Source organism: Perissodus microlepis, chromosome 15 (assembly GCF_051167445.1).
Source record: "Perissodus microlepis isolate ML-2025 ecotype Zambia chromosome 15, ASM5116744v1, whole genome shotgun sequence".
In the NCBI taxonomy this organism is placed as follows: Eukaryota; Metazoa; Chordata; class Actinopteri; order Cichliformes; family Cichlidae; genus Perissodus; species Perissodus microlepis.
In genome coordinates, this window is record NC_140475.1 from 23,784,738 (window position 1) to 23,808,027 (window position 23,290).

The 23,290-nt window shown below is 43.9% G+C and overlaps 1 protein-coding gene across 5 annotated transcripts in view; it reads left to right on the forward strand.

Moving 5' to 3' along the window:
• The window catches only part of LOC146372213 (unconventional myosin-VI-like), a 125,889-nt gene that overhangs the window by 24,983 nt on the left and 77,616 nt on the right, over positions 1-23,290 (forward strand). For all 5 annotated transcript variants that reach the window (XM_084954444.1, XM_084954440.1, XM_084954442.1 and 2 more), the window contains exons 10-12: positions 2,007-2,087; positions 7,735-7,915; positions 13,141-13,285. In XM_084954444.1, coding sequence (XP_084810570.1) covers positions 2,007-2,087; positions 7,735-7,915; positions 13,141-13,285 — 407 coding nt within the window. The remainder of the gene's footprint in view (positions 1-2,006; positions 2,088-7,734; positions 7,916-13,140; positions 13,286-23,290) is intronic.

Genomic DNA, 23,290 nt, shown 5'->3' on the forward strand with positions numbered 1-23,290 from the left:
GGCTAGATTAAGGAAATAAGGAGTCAAAGGAAGAAAGAGGGAAAGACAGAAAATGGAAATTAAGGAAGTAGACAACAAAAGGCTGAAGGAGGGAAGGAAAGAAGACAGAAATGGAGGGTAGAAAGGTGAAAAGAAAGGACATAAGGAACCACATGAATATAAGAGAAAAATAAAGGCGGTAATAAAGGAAATAAGTCAATAGTCAAGTAAATAAATAAGGAAATGGAGGAAGAAAGTAAGGAAACAGAAAAAAGGTGGTAGTAGTAGTTAGGACTGAAAGAAGGTGACAAAAGAAACAGAAGTAGTAAAGAAGGATAGATGAAAAGGACATGAGGAAGAGAATAAAGAAGAAAAGATGTGTGAAAAGAAGACATACAGGACAGGAGGCAGAGAGGGTGGAAGTAACTGAGGAAGCATCAGAAGGAGGATAGAAGCCAGGAAACAAAGGAATAAGGAGGGTTGGAAAAGAGAAGGACAGAAGGATGCAATGGAAGCTAAATGAAGTCCCAGAAACGAGACGCTCCCATCGGCGGTCTGCCGGGGAGATGGAGGACACTCGGTCCTCCCGGTGGCTTCGGCTCTAATGAAAGTTTTTGTTTATGTTCATCTTCTCGGCGAGAGAAGGGCTCGCCTCTGCAAACAACATAAGCCCTGGCTCGAACCAGCCTCCCTCTCTTCCCAAGACACCTGGGAGGTGAGCACCAGAGCCACTGTCATCTCGTGTCTGTGAAGAGAGGAGGAGGATATCAGCAGAGCAAAGCTGCTTTTAATGCAAATGCAATTATCCAGGTGAACTCTGACCGTCTCTGAAGCAAACCGTTTCCTGCACACAAACTCTGAGAGCACAGCGTTCCCATTTGACTGATGATTTAAGCCGTAAAACAAAGCGCTTCCATACATGGAGGCGCGAGGCCGCCTGTCAAATACTCGAGTCTGAAAATGACATTAGTGCAAAAACGCCAGTTTCTGCTGCATCGCCAAGTGTTTTGCTTCATTTCTAGTTATTGTTGCTATGTTTTAACTTTGACAACAGGACATTTAGTTGGATTTGTTTCATTTCTGCTCATTTTTTACCTTTTGAAACTGCATCTTGAAGTGTTTTAGATATACAACTTTACAGGACGAGCCTAAACCTAAACTCCACTCTGAGATAAATATACGAATAAAGTTGTTTAAGAAAAATGCTGATAATAGTAAGTGACTCATATAAGACTACAGAAAATCACATTTTCTATTGAAAATATTATTTTTCCCTTAGTTATACTAGTCTGAAGCTTGTGCAGTCCTCCTTAATGTAATCACAGTTATTAAAATGTATTTCCATGGCTCTGATTTTACATATTTATAATAACACAGTGATGATAATTTTATTTCAGTTGTACTTTTCATGCAAGTGCTTTCCAGAGCAGGGAGTGCCAATAAAAACACATACATTTAAAAAAATGGATAAATAATCAAAATGAGTTAGTTTTTTTTTCCCAGGATTTATAAAAGCTATGACAACAAACTAAATAGTTAAAAACAGCAAACCAGAGATAAAAAATCAAAGCTGCTGTCAGTCCAGGGGTCTGAGGATAAACAGCCTTTAATGTCTGTTAGTTTTGGATCTTTATCTTTTATTTGTAGTTTTCAGGACTCTGGACTCCAAAGACCACCTCTGTCTGCCGAGTGCGATTCAAAAACCTTTCTTGTTCTTTGAAGCTGACAAACTGTGTGACAGTTACATTTATGAAGTCGAGACCCGAACTTAGCAGATCTTTCCCCCCATGGTGGTCTGAGGAAGAAGTTCAGGGCATTTCTGCTGGAATGAAATCACGGTGGATTAATCTTATGAGTCTTTTTTTTTTTTTTTTTAGTGGCAGACTTGCCCAAGAACAGCTCACGAGGTTAACCGCACCAGCTTGTATGATGTCGGGTGATTTCTGATGTGCTCTTTCTTTTTAATCTGCCTTTGAAACTTTGGTTTTGCTCATCTTTCCCCTCTCTTGTGTCTCATTGCTTTGCAGTACCTGAACAGAGGATGCACTCGGTTCTTCGCTACCAAAGACACAGACAAGCACATCATGCAGAATCGGAAGAGCCCAGAGGTACAGTATGCAGAAAAGTCTGAGTTCAACCAGTTTATGAAACCTGGACCACAGAATAAGCAGAAAAACAGTTTCACTGAAATGTGAGGCTGATATTACGATATTACAGCAATAAAGCAACATACTGATCATTCCAGTTGTATATTTTATTGTTGAACTCTGAATCATGCAAAGCTGCTCTAACAGAGTTCAGAATAATTCTTATATTCATGATTCTGGGACTTGTGCAGCTTCTCAAATCATCCTGTATCTGAAAAGAGGTGTTTTAGCCCCTCCCCCTTTAAGTAAACTGTATTCTGATTGGCTGCCACTCATAAACACTGAGTTTGGACAGCAGGTGGGTGGGGATTCTTGCCGGAGGTGATCATATCTGGGATATCCACACTCTGTGACATCATAGAGAGCAGAGAGTAGGAAAAAACTGCGAGTTTAGATAGATCAGATACAGATCTGATGAGGTGATTTGGTTTCCACAAACAAGTTTAGTTGCTAAATTGAGTTTTTGAGCTGCAAATTTTCCCTTTTTTCTTTTCTTTAAACAGCAGAGAGGACTTTTTGTCCTCTTGTAGCTGCAGTAAATTTGTGTCCCCCGATAATTCCCATTCTTAGAAAGGAAACTCTAAAAACTAAGAAGAAAAACGTCGACTCATGCCCCTGTGGGCTGGAAGAAGGGAAACGGTCGCTTTGCAAACTCCATTAGCTCCTTGTTAAACCTGACTCAGCAGGTTCGTTCACGTCGTTACGCCCTCCAGCTCCGGTTTTCTTCTCACAGTCGTTGTGTGAGCGAGCCTCTCTTATCTCTCCGATCACTCTGTCTGTTTGTCCAGTGGGAGCTTTTCAGAAAAGAATCAAAGAACTAAGAAGTTGGCTTTAACTTATTTGTCAATGTGTGAAATAGTCTTTTTTTTTTTTTTTTATGGGGGAAAAGAAGAAGAAACCTGCCTGTGAAGCACGTGTGTGTCTTCACTGATAATTACAGACTTTTCATGAGAAACGTGTGTGATGTTTTTCATCTGCACAGAAAACCAACATGTGAAAGACTGAAAAATGAAAGAATTTTTCCTGCACACGAATAAAAGTCCAAATTCTGATTCAGCCAGTACAATGCTTTTACACGCCCAGCTTTGGTTTGTATGTCTGTTAAATTATTTCATTTAAATTATCTTTTTCTAAATTTGTTTGATGATCTGAAACATTTATTTGTTACAAATATGCACAAAAATAAGAAATCATGAAGTACATGAGTACAGCTTCACCATCATGACAGCGAACATCTGGAAGCAGCTGTTTCACTTCATGGCTGTAACAGCTGTAGCTGGAAAAAGCTTTCAGTTAAAATAGAAATTGAAGGAAGGAGATTTACAAAAATCAGGTTTCTGGAAATTTCACCAGCTTCTTAGATTTTCTTCAAAAACATATATCTGTGTTAAAAATTTAGAAACAAAAAAAATCACGTATCACACAGCAAACGACCAACACAAAAATGGACTCTGTAAGCTGCTGGGAGCAGAGAGATTCTGGTCCATGCTGACGTGACAGCTTCACAGACTGCACAGAACATCTGCGATGAGAATCAGAGGCGCTCTGTTAGATTTAACTGTGGACTCAGGCAGGCTGTGGGGTTTAGATGGTGCTCGGATGATACAAGGCAGGATGGATCCAAATTCTGTTGAGTCTGTGTGAACTTTATATCAGTTTCCTGTTTTTTGGCTTGCAAGACTGGCACCTGGTGTGGTCTTCTGCTGCTGTAGCCCATTCAGAGATGCTCTTCTGCATACCTTCACTGAAATGAGTGTTTAACCCTGTCAGCTCAAAGCAGTCTGGCCATCACTCTCCTGTGACATGTGACTGGATATTTTCTCCCTTGTGTGGGAAACTCCCAGCAGATCAGCAGCTTCTGAAACACTCGGACCAGCCTCAATCCAATCTCATCGACTTATTAGATGTAATATTTAATGAGCAGGTGTGTCTAATAAACTGGCCTGCAGGTGTATACGGTTAAATAATAGGCCCATAAGGCGATAAGAACGGCATTGGGAATCTTAGAACTAATTGAAAGTTTGAATCTGAGGTTGTTCGTTAACACGCTGGTCCATCTGTGCTACCTAAAGCCTCAGAGATGGAAATAAACTGACAGTAAAGCTTTGATTATATGCATTTCGTTACGAGGCAGCAGATAATCCTAACAGCAGCCACCCTGTGATAATTCATTAGTGCTGTTGTGTAATGTTCTCGCCTGAAATTGCTCGCTGCAAACCGGCTCTGCTTATATAATCTCCTTGTTTTCAGATGCTTCATATATAAACAGCAAACATTTTAATTAGCAGCCAGACCGAGAGCCTCGGTGCAGCGCGGGACATTTAACGCTGTGCATTAATAAGAAAAGCTCATCATGTGAAATGAGCTCCTTTCTTTGCCTATGGCTTTTGATTAATTATGCATAAGTGTTCTATTACGGCGTCTGTACACGGCTTCCTCTGCAGTGCGTCGGTATTAATTATTGCAGCCATTAACAGGAGCACGGACGGTACATCGGAGCGCTGCTGAAGATGGCGGATGGAAAGAGGAAGAATCCAGTCGCATACATCCATCACTGGTGGTTAAGACCATTGTCGTTTTAGTCTTTCATCTTCATCTCACCGAAGATTTAAACTGTACAGGTCTCTCGGTGAAGAGCAAGAATAGTTCAAGGTCTTACAGAACAGTTTATGTAAGGTCTTTATGTGAGGTACTCCTAAAATTGGATCCGGTACAGTCTTTAAAACAAGTCTACCAACACTGTCCTCTATGATGATATATGCACAGCCATCCGTCCATCCATCCAGCAACAGTCTAAGACCTCCCTCACCCCGGCCACCTGTTCCAGCAACTTGCCCCCCTGTTGTTCCAGAGAAATATAATCTCTCCAGAGAGTCCGGGGTCTGTCCCAGCACCTCCTCCCGATAGAACCTCCCCGAAACGCCTCAACTGGAGGCTCCAGAGGTGGCATTGTAGGAGTTTAATGCTTTGTGGACTGGGTTGGAGGTCCTGGTGCTGCTTTTAAATCTGGTTATATGCACATTCAGTCTACCTTCAGTTTTATTCACATAGCAGACCTTTATCTGGCTCAAAATGGGGGGAAAGCCCAGTGTAGCATTAGTTCAGAGTCACAGTCGTCTTTGCTTTGTAGATATTTTATAGAACCCCAAGAATCAGATGATTCTGTGTGAGCAGCAATTGGCAGGAAGAAACCTTCTGTAGAACCAGACTCGGGGACGGGAAGCCATCCGTGACTGACAAAAGAAAGTTTATAGATGCCGTGCATCATGGGAAGTCCCAAAGCAGTGTTATCATACAGCACGTTCTTATTCCTCAAAGTGTCCAAAATTCCAAACAGCAAACCAGTAAAACAACAATAAACACAAAAAACAACTCTAATATTAAATTCCAGTGACATCAGGGTTTCTCTTCAGAATAAAAACATGCAGAAGGAGAAAGAAGCTGACTGATTTTTCGACAGATCTGCTCCTCGTCCTTTAAGTCAGCGCAAGGGTGAAATAGATCAGGTGTCAAACTGTGGACTCGCAGAATTAAACCGTTTTTGGCAGAATGAAAAAACAGATTGTTGGACAACGGTCCTTTTGTTGTAGCCCGGGAAACACAATTATCTGGCAGCATCGGAGTGGGAGGCTTGTTTAATAGAAAGGCACACAAAGGAAGAAAGTTGTCCTGGGAAATGATCTTCGGAAAGTTTGTTTTTTGCGTGTCCTCTTGCTTTATTTGATGACTTCCTCAGAGACCCAAGTAAAGAAGTATTTGCAGACAATCTCCAGCTTTTGTGCCTTAACTTGAGCTCTGGGAGGGAGGGCGTGCGGCAGGGCAGCTCAGGTAATATCTGATAAAATCCCGGATCACAGAGGAATATCCCGCATTAACTCTGGGGCGGCCTCGGAGATCAAACGTTAGGGAAACTCGAGCTTCGCACCTCCCGCCTGGTGCTTCGGGTTCACGAAAACAAATTGTGAGCGGGATCAGTCCCAGATTAGCTCGAGTGTAGCTGCTGTAATCTCTGATAAATGATGTGCTGTATGTCTCCTCGCTGCTCCGGCTCGTGTCACGCAGGACGACCAGGTGATTGGCTGTTTCTCCTCTCGCTTCTCTGACTTTCCGAGCATGCTTTCAGCTCTGCAGTGCTTTCTGCTCCTTCCTGCTTTGTAGAAAATAATCGAGCCTTTCAGTCAACCTGTGTCTGCTTTTGTGCATCTGGGAATGTCACAGTGCAGTCGGCCTGTCTCAGAAATGGGAGCTTTGCTGGTCCAGCCCATCGAAGATCCAAGTGGACCGTATGTGGCTGTCTAAAGGAATTACTTATCTTAGCTTAACGGCTGCCTGAAGCTGTCCTGTGCCTAGATTTGACTCCACTGTGGAGTTTATTCTAGATGCGACAATATTTATGTCACTTCCACCCAAAACTGCAATATTAACTAACACTTAACTTTATTTTGATTTATATCCTAAGTTTGGATTTGACTCTGCACTGAAATAAGTGCAATGATGGCTGACACCAAACCACAAGTGCCGTGTTTTCTTCATTGCAGTGAATTACTCCTGTTTCATAATATTAAATCTGCATAATTATACAAACTGGGGTAAATAAATACCAGAACAATAATTTATTAATAATAATTTGTTACATTGTAACACATTAATGTTGCAAATGCAGATGATTTTAGTCAGGCTGTTTCAAAACAGGACCACATATTCATAAATGCACATTTTAAATAGAGCACAGAGTGTAGTGTTTTCATCCTAAATGCAGTGGAGTAGAAGCAGAAAGCAGTACAAGTACTCAGTTACCTTCCATAACCTGTCCTATGCGAGCACCCAGCCCATTAGCGTTTGCTGGGAGGCTGCTGGGCTCTGGCCTCGTGCAGGTTTCAGCTTCTGTGTTGCTAAAGTTTTTCTTCAGATGATTTTCAGGCGTCTGAGTGAAATTTATTCACATTTTTGTCTCATAACCAAAACCAGTGAGGGAACGAGTCCTCCTAATGCTCCTAATGCTTCTAATGTGTAAATAAATACCGGTTAAACTGACTGATGTTTGCAGAAATGCTCCCTTCTGGCTGTTGATTCGACTGCTTGAGCTTTAGTGGGGGGGAAAGGGAGAGAAAAATCTGGAGAGAACCTGATTAAATGGAAGAACCGGCTAAGCAAAAGAATTCGTTTTCCACTTAATCCACTATCACAAGGGACACGCGGGCGCTGGCGTCTATAGTTTAGCCCATGGTTATCGTCACACTGCGGCATTCCTGAGTGGGTTTTTCAGGTGTGTGTGTTTTTCTTCCTACTTCTCTCTGCTGAAGATTGTGCTTCTTCTTTCGCTGCCTGCTCTACTTTGTGCCACACGATCAGTGATAAACAGGGTGATTGCTGCACTCCGCAGAGTGAAGACATTCAGCTTGAGATTAAGTTAGAATGATTTGGAGATTCAGATTTCTCCAAAGTGAAGGAAGAGAAGAGAGCAGGTAGGCAGAAAGGTAAAAATGAAGAGCGGTAAAGAAATGAAGTTAGAAGTGAGTTGTGTAAGAAAGGACATGAGAATAAAAAGGAGATGGAGATGAACGAAGATTTTTAAATGTCGGTGACGTTTTCTCTCCTGGTTCCTCAGCACACAAAGTCGGGCCCGTTGAAGGACCCGCTGCTGGACGACCACGGCGACTTCGCCAGGATGTGCGTAGCCATGAAGAAGATCGGCCTGGACGACACAGAGAAGCTGGATCTGTTCAGGGTGGTGGCCGGCGTGCTGCACCTCGGCAACATCGACTTCGAGGAGGCCGGAAGCACATCAGGTGAGAACGAAAAGTCACACATGTGAACCTGTTTTTGGACTTGGAGAAGACGTTTCACGTCCTTTGTGTTCTTTGGGTTTATGGGGCATCGCTCCTGTTGTCATGGGGTGTTCGGTCCGTTTACAACCTCAGACAGAGTTTTGGTCAGACTCACTCAGAGTGTAGTCGATCGTATTGGGGGAAACTTGGTTCATTATTTTGCAGACTTTTTGAATCTGCTGATTGGTAGATGACTACTTGGTCCGGAAGCTTCTTGGAGATGATGTGATTCTGTTGACAACCTGCAGCTTGGTGCCCAGAGCGAAGTTACCGGGTTGTGAATTGGCACCTCTAAGTTCGAGGCTGTGTCCTATTCCCGGCTGGGAATGAGTCGCTGCTCCGAGTGGAGGAGTTTGGTGTCACGACTCGTGCTCAGCAGTGAGTGAAGAAGGAGCAGGAGGCTAACTAATGCAGATGCTGTGGTGAAGAGAGAGCTGGGTGTGACAGCAAGGCTGTTGATCTACATTCCCACCATCACCTTCAGCCACGAGCTGTCGGTACTGACTGAAAGAATGAGATTGTGGAGGGAAGAGTGTGAGTGGGCTGTGCCTCAGAGATGGAGTGAGGAGATCGGCCATCCAGGACAAGCTCAGAGCAGAGCCGCTGCTCCTCAACAACAAAAAGGAGCTGGATGGATTCAGATGCTTTATGTGTCTGCTCAGGACGCCTCCTAGCTGAGGTGTTATGGGCATGTCCCACTGGGAGGGGACCCTGAGGCGAAACAGGGACTTATTGGAGAGTTTACGAGATTCAGCTGGCCCGGGAGTGCTCTGCTCACACTGCCACCCAGCTAAGTGTGATGGATGGATCAGAAAAATCCCACACCGAACATTTAAAACAGAAAAACGTGAAATTCATTAACAGCGTCGTGAAGATAATAAACCCTTAAACTTTCTCAGAACCTCTATCAAACTCTTTTTTTTTCTGCATCCCAGGTTGGTTGATGTGTCGCTGCCATTTTGACTTCCTCAATTTGTCATTCAAATGTCAGATTTCACACTAAGATGACTCCAATCAAACAAAAATAGCAGAAGGCCAAACAGGTCGCTCTCTTCGACTTTAAAAATGCAAAGACGGCACGTCGAAGCATTCACTGAAAGACGGGAGGGAAACGCAGCTGTAGTTGATGTGGGGATGGATGTCAGGTTTGCCTGCATTAAAATCACAGTCCTGAACAGGAAGGCATTTAAAAAAGTGCCTTTGCGTGTGTTGGTGCTGCTAAAGCCTGTAACGCCGTCTGACCTGAAATTTAGCTAATGTGAATAAAGTTCTGCACCGAAATGTTATTTAATTAAACTTCCTGTGTTTGTGGTTTACATATCCAACCCCGTCCATCAGTCTGTCTGACAGAGAGCACCGATGGAGCGATTCGTTGTGCACATTTTCCAGAGTTTGGCGCTTCCTGTTTGCACCTTCACTTCCACTCACTGATTACGTTTTAGCACTAAAGCCTATTTTAAGAACCCTCCTCGATCACTCTCCACGGTCATAAGTGAGCTTTGATGAAGCTGTGCTGATTGATTAGAATTAGAATTATCATAGAACTATGTAAAAAAAAATCTAAATAACAACTGAAGTGGAAAAGTGCATGAACAATAACCTTTGTGCCACAGCCAACACTGTTACCTTAGTAACAGCTCCCAACCACAACCCACCCCAACCGGTCGCAGCAGATGGCCCCGCCCCTCCCTGAGCCTGGTTCTGCCGGAGGTTTCTTCCTGTTAAAAGGGAGTTTTTCCTTCCCACTGTCGCCAAAGTGCTTGCTCATAGGGGGTCATATGATTGTTGGGTTTTCTCTGTATGTATTATTGTAGGATCTACCTTGAAATATAAAGCGCCTTGAGTCGACTGTTGTTGTGATTTGGGGCTATATAAATACAACTGAATTGGACTGAATTACATTGAATTAAATTGAATTGAATTGAATAGTAGGCCTCGGATTAAAATATCAACAACATACGATTCAAGGGAATGATACAATCAGTATAAACACTAAATGTATAATTTGATCATTAAAAGGCTGGTGAAAAATTAAAGCATGCAAAGGGTGGCTCTGCTGTTTGTTTATTAACCAGCTAGTTATTAATTCTGCTAACAGAATAATAAGTAATTAAAACTACACCAGAAAGATTGATCCCAGCATATCAGGACGGATCAGGACGTGAAGCGCTGTAACTCGACGGAGTGCGACGTGGCTCATCGTGAGCTCTAACTGATGAGGTGGGCGTTCTCCGAGCGGAGCCCTGCGGCGCTCCATGATTGCATTTGCTCTGTATCAGAAGTCATCCATCTCTCGGGCTTCCCAGCTCCTAAACGGCACCGGTTTGGCTCCTGAGAGGCCGACGCCTCTTTGATCTCATCCCTCAAAGCTCTGTGCTGTGATTGATTGCTGTAATATTCAGCCTCAATCTCCCTCCGTCTCACTTCAGCCTCGTTGCGATGGCTGATAGATGTCGCAGGTCTGACAGCGGCGTCACAGAAGGACGTTTTCTTCTTGTTGCACTTTGTTTTTTTTTCGCAGATGAAAAACACTCAGAACACTAATGACTAATCTCGAGTTATTTTTCTCTGGCTGAGGGGAAATTCATTAATTACACAGCCAACAAACTAATTCTGTAATTATTCCAGTGAATATTTCAGGGATTATGCTCTCTGCACTTGCAGAGGCATTTTTCTGTGCCTCGTTTTTCCACAGCGGTTCAGACTCGAACCCTCAGGGAGGCTCAGTTTCCATGAAAATCAGCTGATCCTTTGAACTTCAACTCGGTCTTGAAGTTCCTCCCCGTCGTTTTCTCCCTGCGCCGGAAAGAAGAGGAAGCGCAGCAGGGACCCTATTAAACGGACTGGTTCTCACAGCAGGGGGCTCACTTGGCACATGTTTTACAGTAAACGAGGACATAGCGTTCAGGCCGAGGAGCCAATCAGGCGGGGCTATTGAGACGGGCTTGGCTTGCAGTTGCAGAGCGCTCCCTCGGGGAGCTTTTAAAGAATATTTACTTATCTTAGACCCAGAAAGCATGTAGAAGTCAAGTTCATTTAAACAGCTATTCCTAATGCCGCCGTTCACACAGGAGGATTTCATTTATATGAGTTTTCCAGTGCGATCTGACCAATCGGACCACAGCATTTGGCAATGAGTGCGCTCGTAGCTGAAAGCACGCATCAGCACTGAATATAGGATGATATGGAAACAGTCAAATAACTTCAACTGCATCTCTCAGCCTGTTTGTGGTTTTCAGGTTCTTTGATCACATGACAAATGAGAGCGAGAGGGTGGTCTCATTAAAACGTTTCCATCAAGGATGAGTGGTGTAGAGCGGGGACGTTCTAATGAGGTCCAACCTTTAGCCGACAGATTAATTAGCAGATTCATCTCTGCTGTTTGGCTGTAATAAGTCCACTCAGATGACGGTGCTCTGAACGGCAGGATGGAGTCTCTTCAAAAGGTCAAACTGCTCTGAATGTTCTCATTTCAGCTCATTGTTAAAGTCTTCCCATGAATCTCCTTTGGCGCTGGTGTCAACGCTCGCTTCTTCTCTGGACTCGATTCATTTCAGAGTAAACTGAGAAATCTATCCAGAGAGGCTGGAAATAATGGTCCTTAATTAACTGGGATTCATGTCCAAGTGTTTGTCTTCTGTTCTGATTTGTGGTTTGAGCGCTCGCCTCTACGGGGCCTCCGTTCACCCTCCAGTTATCGATTAGGTATTAACTTAGCTTAGCTTTCAGGGGCTATTGATTCCTGGCATTGATCGGAAGAGCAGCTGTAATGATGTGAAGCCGTGTCACGGGGGTTCACGGCCGCTCTAATCCAATCTTTGATGTGAATGGCTTCCGTCAGCAGCTGCAGCCCTCGGACCGCCTGTGAGAAACCAACTTGTCACTTCCTGTGGTCTGTTCACACGCCGAGGCGTTCATACGTAAAAGCCTGCGTCATATACGGCCTTCATCTTATAGTTGGATTCACTTGTCATGCGAGTGCTCGCTGTCGGGTAAGTGTGGGGGATTTAGCAGGTTGCTACATTCATATTTTACATCCACGTAATCCTTTGGTGGGTCGGATCAGCTGCTGCCGCCATCGGCACAGAGCGGTATAGAAACTTAACCACTGCAGCTTTTCTCTTTTTTCTCCTGCTCACAGTGAGTTAGGAAAAGATGAATCTTCATTGATCCAGCAGGGGAAACATGACCTTTTTAAATTGAAAATTTCAATAAATAACCCTACCCCTGACCCTAGATGGGAAGAAGTGTGGCATGGCTCCATAGTGGGGCTATTAAAGTGTAAAAATATAAAGGAAGTCTTGTGAGGTGTTAAAATATCAAAGTGAAAGGAAATGAGGAACATGTTCACAAAGACTTGCAGATGCATATAGCATATAGATTTCGCCCCACCAGCATTTTTCCCATTTTCTGTAACCGCTGATCTACGTCGTGCCTTAAAGTGACCTCACAGCCGACGACACACCCGCTCTCTGGTGGATTTTCACTTGTTGTGCATCTCACAGTTTTTATAAAGCGGCACACGGTCGAGTTTAAGAAGCACACGTGTGATTGTTCACTGCTTTATCAGTGATGTATGAGTACAGGAGATTCTCTGATTACACACAGGAAGATGTAAAGATGAGACTTGTGGATGTTCTCCTCCAGTGGTCAGCAAGGCATGGTAACATCACAGTTGGCATGCAGCGACCAACTATTAATCAGACCAAGAGTTTTGGTTTTAAAACCTGTGAAAATGTGGGTTGGTTCTGAAAAGACACCAGGTTAGAACTCCGTGTGGACCGCTGTAGTGATCATGCTCCAGGCTGTAAAAGCCAACCAGAAGACGTTTCTCTTAAGAGCACTCAAAACTTACATTGCTGTCAAACAAAGCAACAAACATTTCTTGAAGCGCCACTTTGATTTCTGGGTTTCCGGGTCAGGAATGTGTAGCTATTGTACAATGCATTCCTTCTTAATGGCCCGCAGGGGACGTCATTCCTCTGGTCATTCCTCTGGTTGGATTCAATGAAAGTCTATCAGAAAACAGCCCTACATTCCTGGCTGCTCAGGCAAGATACTGAAACGTGAGTTGCTCCTGACGTGCTGATGGGAGTGTGTGTGAATATTAGATAAATAAGTGTGTGTGTGTGTGTGTGTGTGTATGTATATCCAGTATGAGTTTTGCCCTTTCCCTTGTCTTGCAGGCGGCTGTGCCATCAAGAACCAGTCGAGTCAGACGCTGGAGCACTGCGCTGAGCTGCTGGGCCTGGAGGAGGAGGACCTGCGGGTCAGTCTCACCAGCAGAGTCATGCTTACGACAGCAGGGGGCGCCAAAGGAACAGTGATCAAGTAAGAAGCTTCTGTCACTCACACAGACACACAGACAGTCAGACAGCTGTGTTCACATCAGAGGACCTTTTACTGATTTATGCTCTTCCTGGAGGCTTGAACTACCCATGATCACTGCATTACTAACACTAACCAACAGTTTATTACAATGATGATGTCACGGGGACCAGAGGAGGTCAGGTCACCACCAGAACACACAGACATATGACACACACACACTGACATTTTGAGGATCTCAGAGACCGCCTTGCTGCTGTTGGGTGGGTGACTTTATGCCAACCGGGTTGTTCCTTTGAGCGCTGTGGTGTCGACCAGTTTAAAATGAGATGCTCTCACACATAAAAACCACCAGCTGTGCCTTTAGAAGGGAGCGTAGAGGAGCATGAGAGAGCCTGCTCGTCTCAGAGGGATTTTACTGATGATGATAAAGGTTTTAGGCTGTAGTTTGGCACCACCCGGAGCTCCGTCTTTATATCAAGGACCACAAAGGAAGCACATCTTTGACTTTTATCTTTGTCTGTGTGATTTCATCTCTTTCATTCCTGGATTTTTTTTTAAACTGCTTTTAACTGTCAGAAAACAACGTTGTAACTATTTGCTGGATAACATGCCAGCTCCCCAAAAGCATCATTTTTGCACCGTGGGAGGAAGCACTGACATTCTCCTCTTGATCACGTAGATTTGTAAAGCAGGGCTTCTCACGGCTCAGTTTAACTACAGAGCAATGTGTACTCCTAATGCCAGTCAGGAAGGCACCTGCTGTAAATCTTGGCCAGATCAACCAAGTGGATCATGAAAAATTAGATTTCCTTACTGGCTCGGGTTAAGGACCGCTTCCGGTGCGGCAAACTGTGTTACTGTTTGCCGAAAACAAAGGACGTCCAAGTGCGGTGCATAGACTGTATGTAAAAGATGTACATAGTCATTGGCTTAATAGATATTGTCCTGAAGCCTCGATTGGAACATTTTTGCCGTGCTGGTGTTTTCAAAGCGGAAATGACAGACCTTCAATTATGAAGTAGCCACATCCCAAAGTGTGGAACATGGTCCCCGAGTGGGTTGTGAAGGTACTCCAAGTAATCTCTGTGAAATATTTACACTTTAAAAAGAAACTGAACTAATAAATAAAGTCATAGGATTTAAATATCAGTTACTTACTGTAATTTTTCCTCTTGCGATGTCTTTGTGATCCTGAACTCATCTCATATCCCATCATTAGTAGGGAAGACGTTAGTTTGGAGAGACAAGCTATAAAAGTTCAACAAGAGAATCACTAGATCAAAATGTTCCATTGAAATTCTTGATGAGATGTGATTATAGGTTTGGCTGGAAGCGTAACATTGGGCATTCAGTACCCTTCAAAACTGTCTGTGGTGTATATTTGCTGTCTTGAAGCTCTGTGTTTGGTCTCCACCAACCTGCGTGTGAAGTATCTGCCTCCTGAATGCACGGCAGCGTTTCCAGTTAAACTCTGTGTCTGCCGGCTGTTTGCTGCCGAGCGGAGCCTCCACGTCTTCACTTTGAGTTTTCAGTGAACTGAAACACATTTTCCTGTCTGACAGCTCTCACCGTACAGCTTCTCACATTGTTATTGTTTAAAAAAAATCTGTGCCTGCAAAAACAATTGACAGTTTGAAGCTTGACTGAAAGCTTCAGAACAGCTGCCGAGTGGAGTTTGTACTCTAATGAGACTCAGATAGAAGTTGAGTAAATATGGTCATAATTTTATTTTAACTTTGTTTCATGTTTTTTAAACCTTCCTTCTCCTACTGCATCTTTTCTAGGGTGTCCCAACCCTCAGCTTGGGAACATCTGGAGTATATAAATGCTCACAAACACAGCGACTTCTAAAAACTTTGCAGATCTGGTCCACGAGGATGCACACAGGCACGAGTACGCTGACTCCCACAGTGTCGTTGGTGCAGATGGCTGATGTATTGCTCGTCTTGTAATCGCCGCCCAGAGACGAGCGAACGCTTCGCTGCAGCTGACATTAGAATATACGGTGAAGTGAAACAAGGCTCCGCATAACGCCTTGCTTAGAGCCGGCCGACTCTCCGCCTCATCTCGTTGTCCTGATAAACACCCGATTAAATCAGAGTGTTTTTGCCAAAACTTATTATGAATAAAGTGGAGGGCCATCTGGACTCTGATTGAAGCGCCGGGATGCTCAAATGAGGTTGATTTGAAAAGGTCAGAGTGGTGGCTGAATGTTTCAGGAAGGTCGTTCCATTGTATTTGTCATATTTTCCTTCAGAAACACAAGAAAAATACAAAACAACCAAGCACGTACGCCCAGAATCCATATCAGCTGATCGGGGACCAACAACCACATGGTCACATAGTTTCAACCCATCGGTGTCCCTGGCAGTAAATCGAAGCTGTAGGTATCTCTAATCCCCTCAAACTCTTTGACGTTTTCTCCAGAGAATAATCAGGAAAAGAAGATCAAACATCTACAAACGAATCAACCAGAACGAGTCAGTTTTTAGCTTTAGATCAGGGGTGGGGAAACTCCAGGCCTCAAGGGCCGGTGTCCTGCAGGTTTTAGATGTCTCCTTGATCCAACACAGCTGATTTTAAATGGCTAAATCACCTCCTCAACATGTCTTGGAGTTCTGCAGAGTCTAGTAATGAACTTTTGATTGTGATTTGATTCGATTCTTTGATTTGATTCGTGTGTTTTGACCCAGGCTTGAGGCCTAAAGTTCCCCTACCCCTGCTTTAGATGATGACACAAGGGCTTGAAATGCTGAAATACGGTACCAAGTCTCAGTCCACCCCAGTGCTCTCATTGGTCTCTAATTCTTTCGATAATCACAGTATGACGGGAACATTTTGCTCTTTGCTGCACAGAAGGGTTGGGTGGTGCCAAGAAAGCTAAAGCAGTACTTGGAAGCCAAACATCTGAAGGTCGCTGGATTTGAACCCGATGCAGAGAGCGTCGCATTGGCAAGTCCAGTTTTTATGAGCCAGGCGTAAAAAGATAAAAGCTGAATTTAATTGAAAGTGACTTTAACTGTTTTATTATTTATTCGTGTTGTGACACTTGGGGTGGCTGTAAAACTCTTCTGCTTACAGCTTCTGGAACGTGTTTTTCAGCCCGGAAAATTTCAGCTCTCATTATGAAGGAAGCTTAAAAATACTGGAAAGAAACAGGGGTGTTAGAAAAACCCCATCCTCATGTGCTTCCATCTAGTTTCCTTAAAATCTAGATGGATTTAAATATTACGACACTTTAATTTGGATTTTTATTCCTGGGCATAAACACGTAATCCCAAATGGAATAAAAGAATCCTCATTATTTCAAACTACTTTCAAATGTATCTGGGGTCAGAACATGCTTTACTACATGCCCGCTCTCTGATTTATCTTAAACTTCACACTTTAACCCGTCAACAATGTGATGCAGAAACTTGTAACACCAAGAGGGAGCAGCATGCACCAGCGTGCTCAGAGTGAGGGAGTTCCTGGTCTTAGGCACTTTAAATCAGGGTGACCTTTACGGTTTACTGCAGCCTGAAAGGGATCACAGATAATGCTGATAGAAAACATCATCCGTTAATATTAGTAATGGCTCTTATTTAGAAAGAAAGCCGAGAGGAATAAAGGCAGACGCTCAGGGTGGATGTAAACAGTTTGTCTTTGGCTGGCTGCTTCAATTATGTGAATCTAAGGTGATATAAGATGTTGACTGTCTATGTGTCCGACTTTTTATCATCCTGCTTCTGGACCAAATGTCCACTGACGGTTTTCTGTGCTGGATGCTCATAGTAGATGTGGAAGTTCTCGAAACAGCCAGTTTTGTGTAGTTTTTTCTTCTCTGGGCTCTCTGTGGTGTCATAGAAGCTGTTCAAACAGCAGCGACCAATGAGAAGAAAGCTTGCTTAAAGCAGCAGGTACAATTTAACCTTTTAAAGGTGTAAAATACCAGCACACGACAAACAGACACCATCAGCAAGGGGTCCAACAAAGGCAACAGAGTCCTGTAAACATCATGCAAACAGGGCTTCTAGACCTCTTTACTGCTCAGGCCAGTGTGTTTGCCTCACACCTTTATATAAATGTGCGCATTGAAATTCTGTCCGTCTCCTCCTTCCACATGCTAAACTGTGGGAAGGCTAATTTAAGTTAAATGTGACAATTGGCTTGTCGGAGCACATATGGCGCTCCCCTTCTGCTGGAGGAAAACACTGTGCGTGTGTGTGTGTGTGTGTGTGTGTGTGTGTGTGTGTGTGTGTGTGAGAAGGACGGCGTGCAACTTAAATTTTCCAGGCTTTGCTTTTGTTCACAGACATATTCAACGTTCTTTACATAATGTCCTGTTTGTTTCTGGATTCTGTTCTGTGCTTAATGTGTTTTAAATTGCTGGTAATTTACCTGCTGCAGCAGTTTCAGTGTAGCGTGCATCACCTACAGGCAGGGGAAGGTGTTTTCTTCCAGCTCAATTTATGCACTTTTGTAAAATTTGTGCATAAAAAGCCAAACTGGAAATGCTGAAAGGTCCAAATGTAAACAGAAGGGACTTTAGTTAGTGAGGACTTATTTATTTTTATGCTGTCATAAAATACATAGAAACACAAAATCAACCCAAAAATGGGCTGAAATGGGACAAAGGTAGCACTAAATATCCAACTTTTTGAGAGGAGGTGTAGGAGGCTCTGAATAACTCCTCTTCATTTTACCTGCTTCACTGAAGACCAGCTAAGCTGAGTAAACAACATGGAAAAAGGCAAAATAAATCTCACGTTTTGTAACAAGAAGCCTCCAAACAGCAGACACGGCTCCTCGTACAGGTTCAGATTCTTCACTCCGCCCATCTTTTCTTCTTGCAGTTGTGTGAAAAGTCGTGTTTAGAGACACAAAGATGAGAGGTGGAAACGGTCACACATGGATGCTTTGGAGGTCCAGTTGGTCCTCAAGGATGTCCAGGGTCTTCTCCCAGTTGGACCAGCTCAGCTCGCAGTTCATGATTCAGTAGCAGTGGCTTTAATTTGAGCCCCTAATGGGCTACTAACTCACTCTCATCCCGTTATATAGGTGAGCTTGGTTGTGTTTTGAAACCAGATGTGACGACTTAGAGGTGGATCTGACTGTAAAACCGTTAGCTCATTGGCTAACGGCTTGTCAAACACAAGTTGCCATAAACTCATCTGAGAACTGAGCTCAGCGAAGCGAGCATTATTCCCGTGGACTTTTACAGGACCAAAGTCTTTTTGCAGCTACTGGTGTCGCCCCCCGGTGATTGTTAAAAAGAATGCAGGGTTAAGTGTTACCTGTTTACCTCGGCCAGTTAATGGATGCTTTGCCGCTATGATATAACAGTCCTGAAGGTAACTCAAAAGGTTGAAGTTTAAACGCTACACCCATAACCCATCAGTTGTCTAATTTTGTAAATTTGTTATTAAGAGTTTAAAGTTCAAATAAGTGAAAAACTATAAAATAACTTACAGACATTTATTTTCGGTTTTATTGTCTTTGCAGAGTTCATATTTATGGTAAATCCTGATGCTAACTAACTATTCGTAGCCTAAAACTTTATTTTGGAGTGTGTACTTTGGTCTGTTGTTTGTTTGAAGATTGATGTGTGAAGGTTGCAGCAGTGACTTTCTGACGGGATTAACTGGAGTCCAGGTGGACACCAGCGTGACTCTGTGACGGATGAAGACTTGAGTGGCGTTGACGCATCTGCACTCGGAGAGATGGCCCGGACCTTTCACAGCTTTACCAGCTGGCTGCGGCTTAACGAGATAAATGCGAAGCCATGAAGCATTCAGGAGGAGGAGGAGTTCAGATGAGTGTTATGCCATTTTTATGGCTCGGCGCTTGCCGCCGGGAGACAGCTTCATGCATTAGATTCTCCCTCCGGCTCAGAGAGGAGTGAATGCACCTAAACAAACCTCCCCCATCACCCAGTGCTGCTCCACCATGAAGGAGTTCAAGGCAGCTAATAACGTAATCCTCAGAGTGATGAAGAAGAGGAGATGGGAGGGCAGGGACACAGCCGAGCACCGGCCGGTGGTGATGAGAAAATAATACGACACTCGTAACAGAAACCGCCTCGCACGTTTACCTCGAGAGCTGTTTAAGCGACCGTCCGAGGAGGTCAGTGGAGGCTCCCAGCCTCTCTCATTTATGTTCTTCATTGTGCATGTTGCATACACTGAGCTCGCTCTCTGAGGCCTCTGATTGTTTTGTTGGCAGCTCGGCCCGAGTGTGCCATCTGAACGCCGAGCCGCTCGCCTTGGCTCCAAACCTCCCACGCCAACGTTTGTTTCCCGTCTTTCGTGTGCGGAGAGAGGAGTAGGTGTAGGTGCATTAAATCCCACTTCCTGCCTCTATCTGCCTGTCGGTTGTCGACCCGCCGTACAATGCCCGTAATCTTCTGCTATTCTTCAAGTTCTGAATTTCAGATAAAGTCTTTAGATTCCATGTTTCTCCTCTCAGTAATGTTAGGATGGAAATTCATTTGAAGCCCATTAACTGGCGTGAGTGTCACTGGATACAGGTCATCGCAGGGTCAACATTTCTGTTGTTTCATCACTATTTAGGCAAAAGAAGAAATGTCTTCTTTATTAAGAACAGAGAAACAGCAGAATTTGGTGCGGATTCCAATAAAGCCTGTCATTACTGACGTCTATCTGTATATGTGGTGTCAGTGCTGAGCGCCTGTTCAACTGTTTGTGGTCCCTGAATGGATCTCAGGAGCGATGGAGGAGTGGACGGATTTGGATTAATGGACATCAGCTTTTCCTGCACGCTTCTCTGGGCAGTCATTTGAAGATTTTTAACTGGCTCATGGCCTGTAGCCAAATAATCAGACAGGCAGAGGAGGTGTTTGAGGTTTTAGAATTTTAAAAAGTATATTTGACACAACTTTGCAACGCACATGTCCCAAATCACAAACACACACCAGGAAGGTCCTTCATATATTACCTCCTCCTGGCTCCTGATGATCCTCTGATATAGAAACCCAGAGTCCATCAATCCAGCTGTTCGTCCTATTCGTCCACCCCGTCTGCTTTGGAAATGTTTGGAGTTTCCCTTCCAAAGAGCTTTTCCTAGCAACAGTTCAGAGTAAATTAGAAGAACCAAAACTGGCTGAAGTTGACACTGCAGTGCTGTCACACTGGGGACTGTTGTCTTGTGTGAGCGACTGAGTCTGGGGGAATTAGAGGGAGAAGTGCAGTCTGTTGATATTTTGGACTCTTGTACATTTTGCTTGTTCATTTTTTTGGGGTGTCTTGTGTGGACCTCTGGGCAAATGCCTGGACCGAGAGCTGGGGTGGGTTTACGGTTTTCTGAGTGGCGTCTTCAAAACGCTCAGGTTACAGTAAAGAGAACTGCCATCGGCAGGACTGAATCCTAAATGCTCTAATGACCGGGTTGGGTCCAAAAATTATGATCCCTAATAAGGTCAGGTGATGTGCAAGAGAGCGAGAGAGAACCGATGAATATAAATGAGTGCACACAGCACCATAATACAAAACCATTAGTTTGAAAATAGTGTGTGTGTGTGTGTGTGTGTGGGGACTGCATGGCTGCAGTCTTGTGGCAGATGGTGGAAGGAATGAAAAGCTGATGGGAAAAATCCCATCCAACATGTTTATTCTCTCTGTTAAAGCCAGAAAGAAAAACCCTGTGACTGAGAAAGCAAAAGATCCTCTTTGCACGAGGAGGCGGCAGACGCACCGATGGAGGCAGATGGTCGGAGGGGATGGAGAAAACGCTTTCCAGCATGTTCCTCCCCTTCGGGGAAGAGGAGATTTGCTGGGAAGCTGCACAATTATACAATTAGTTTAGAAGGAAATGAAGTCTTAATTTATCAGACGCAACATTAGTAATATAAGAGGTGTTAATACCCTGCGCACCCGATGATTCATTTAAGTGTTTCAAAGGAGCACAGATACAACTGCTGATTTAAAAAAACATATTGCTGATAAATAAATAAAACGTCATGTGACCTGTGGCATGATCAGCATGTAGTGATCACAATATGGGGAAAAAAGATTATTTTATCTGTTTATTTCAAAATAAAATGAGTAAAAATGTAGCTTCCAGGTCAGAAACCGGCCACCAGATGTCGACAGCTGTAGACGCACTAAGACTTTCAGTCCTCTGGAAGTCTCCATTTACGGACTCAGTCGCTCATTTTGGGTCATAATGAATAAAAATAAAATCTCGGTCATTCAACATTATCTGAGGGTTATTTGGGAAATTATAAAACCCCACAGTAATTGGCTGCTGAGTGTCAACCACAAGTTATTAGACAAAGTCCCGCCCCGCCCTGCCTCGTCACACCTGCTGTAGGCGCTCAACTCGCGGCTCCGAAACAAGACTCCAGCAACCAGCGGGTGATGTCACGGTAACAACGCCTCAAGTGGACATTAGAGGAACTGCAGCTTTTGGCGCTTCCATACACGTTTCATTTTCAGCCGCAGAGGTTGCTCCTTATTTTAAACAGACGTCAGTAACTTAGATTTTGGCCACGTTTTTAATGAATTGAATCTAATAATTTACCACTAACTAATGCTCCTCTTACTATTGTTTTTCTTTGAGTGGTTTGTGTTTCTGCTGCTCGACTGTGTTTGCAGACTAGTTGTAAACTGCGGAAATCTACTGACGATGAAAGCAAAGGGAGGGTTTTTCAACGTAGTAAGAATGGCGACACGTGATGTATAATGGCGACGGTGGCTCTGAAAAACAGAAATGAGGTCAATGTTAAGATTTTAATTGGCAGTGAGCAGGATGGAGGCGAGGCTGAGATGGTCTGAGCATGTGCAGAGGAGGGAGAGTGGACATATCAGACTAAGGATGATGAAGATGGAGCTGCCAGGCAGGAGGAAAAGGGGAAGACCTCATAGAAGATCCATGGTTATAGTGAGGGAGGACATGCAGAGCATTGGTGTGACAGAGGAGGATGCTGGGAGGACATTGAGGCAGATGATTGGCCGTGGAGACCCTTAAAGGCAGCGGGTGACTTTCATCCTCGTGTGTGTCATTCTCTTGCTTTCTCTCTCTCAGCGAGCAGTAACAGATGCCTTTGACCCAATCAGAGTTCAGTGGTGAAATTCACAGTGTTGCTGGTTTGTTGACACCTTATTAGGAGATATTGTTTGGAGGAGGAGGAAGAGTAGGAGGCCAGGGGGAGAGCGAGGACTGGGAGTTCTGCACAGATTGATAGCTTTAGCTGTCGCTGTTTATTTACATCCTTTAAAAAAACAAAAATCCAAACAAACAAAAAGTCTCAAACTCAGACTTTAATTTTGTGAGTTTCTCCCACATAGTGGCTGTAACTGTTCAGAGCTCTGAGGGCGTTGTGAAAATGGTGTCGCAGCGTTGCGGTGGCACGGTCGGCTCCGTACTGTTGCTCATTTATATGAAAATTTCACACGTTATTGCTGTAATTTTCACTGTTGGCAAAAAGCGGATAAAGCGGGTGAACTCTAGCGAGGCAGCCGACTGGACCGTCGGCAGCTGAATGCATTGCGTCAGCCGGCTATTTGTGCGTGTGGTTCATGAAGGAGGAAGTGCAGACGGCGGCGTGTGTGAGGGCGAGAGACCGTCCAGAAGAGTGGGGGAATAAAGAGAGGAGAGGCGTGCGAGGCACATGGGATTCAGAGAGTCTGAATTAAAATCAGATATTTCTCTTTTGGTTCTTTTTTTTTTTTTTTGGTCTAATTTCAGGAGAGACATTTCGGTGTGTTTACATGCGTGTGTGTGTGAGTGTGTGTGTGTGTGTGAGTGTGTGTGCTGCTGCTGCTTCCTATGTGACCTGATTTCTTCAACTTTTCATCATGTTCATGCAGACACACTCCTCAAAACAAATTAAAGAAAGAAAACAATCATTAAGATAATGGAACTAACAGCCCGGTCAATCATTTGGATTTCACAAATTTTATTTCTGCAGACTGCAAATGAGCCTTTCATGTTCACCATAATACTCGATTTCTGCACTTTAGACATTTTTCACATATTCCAGCTCAGGCTGAAGACAAGTAAGTG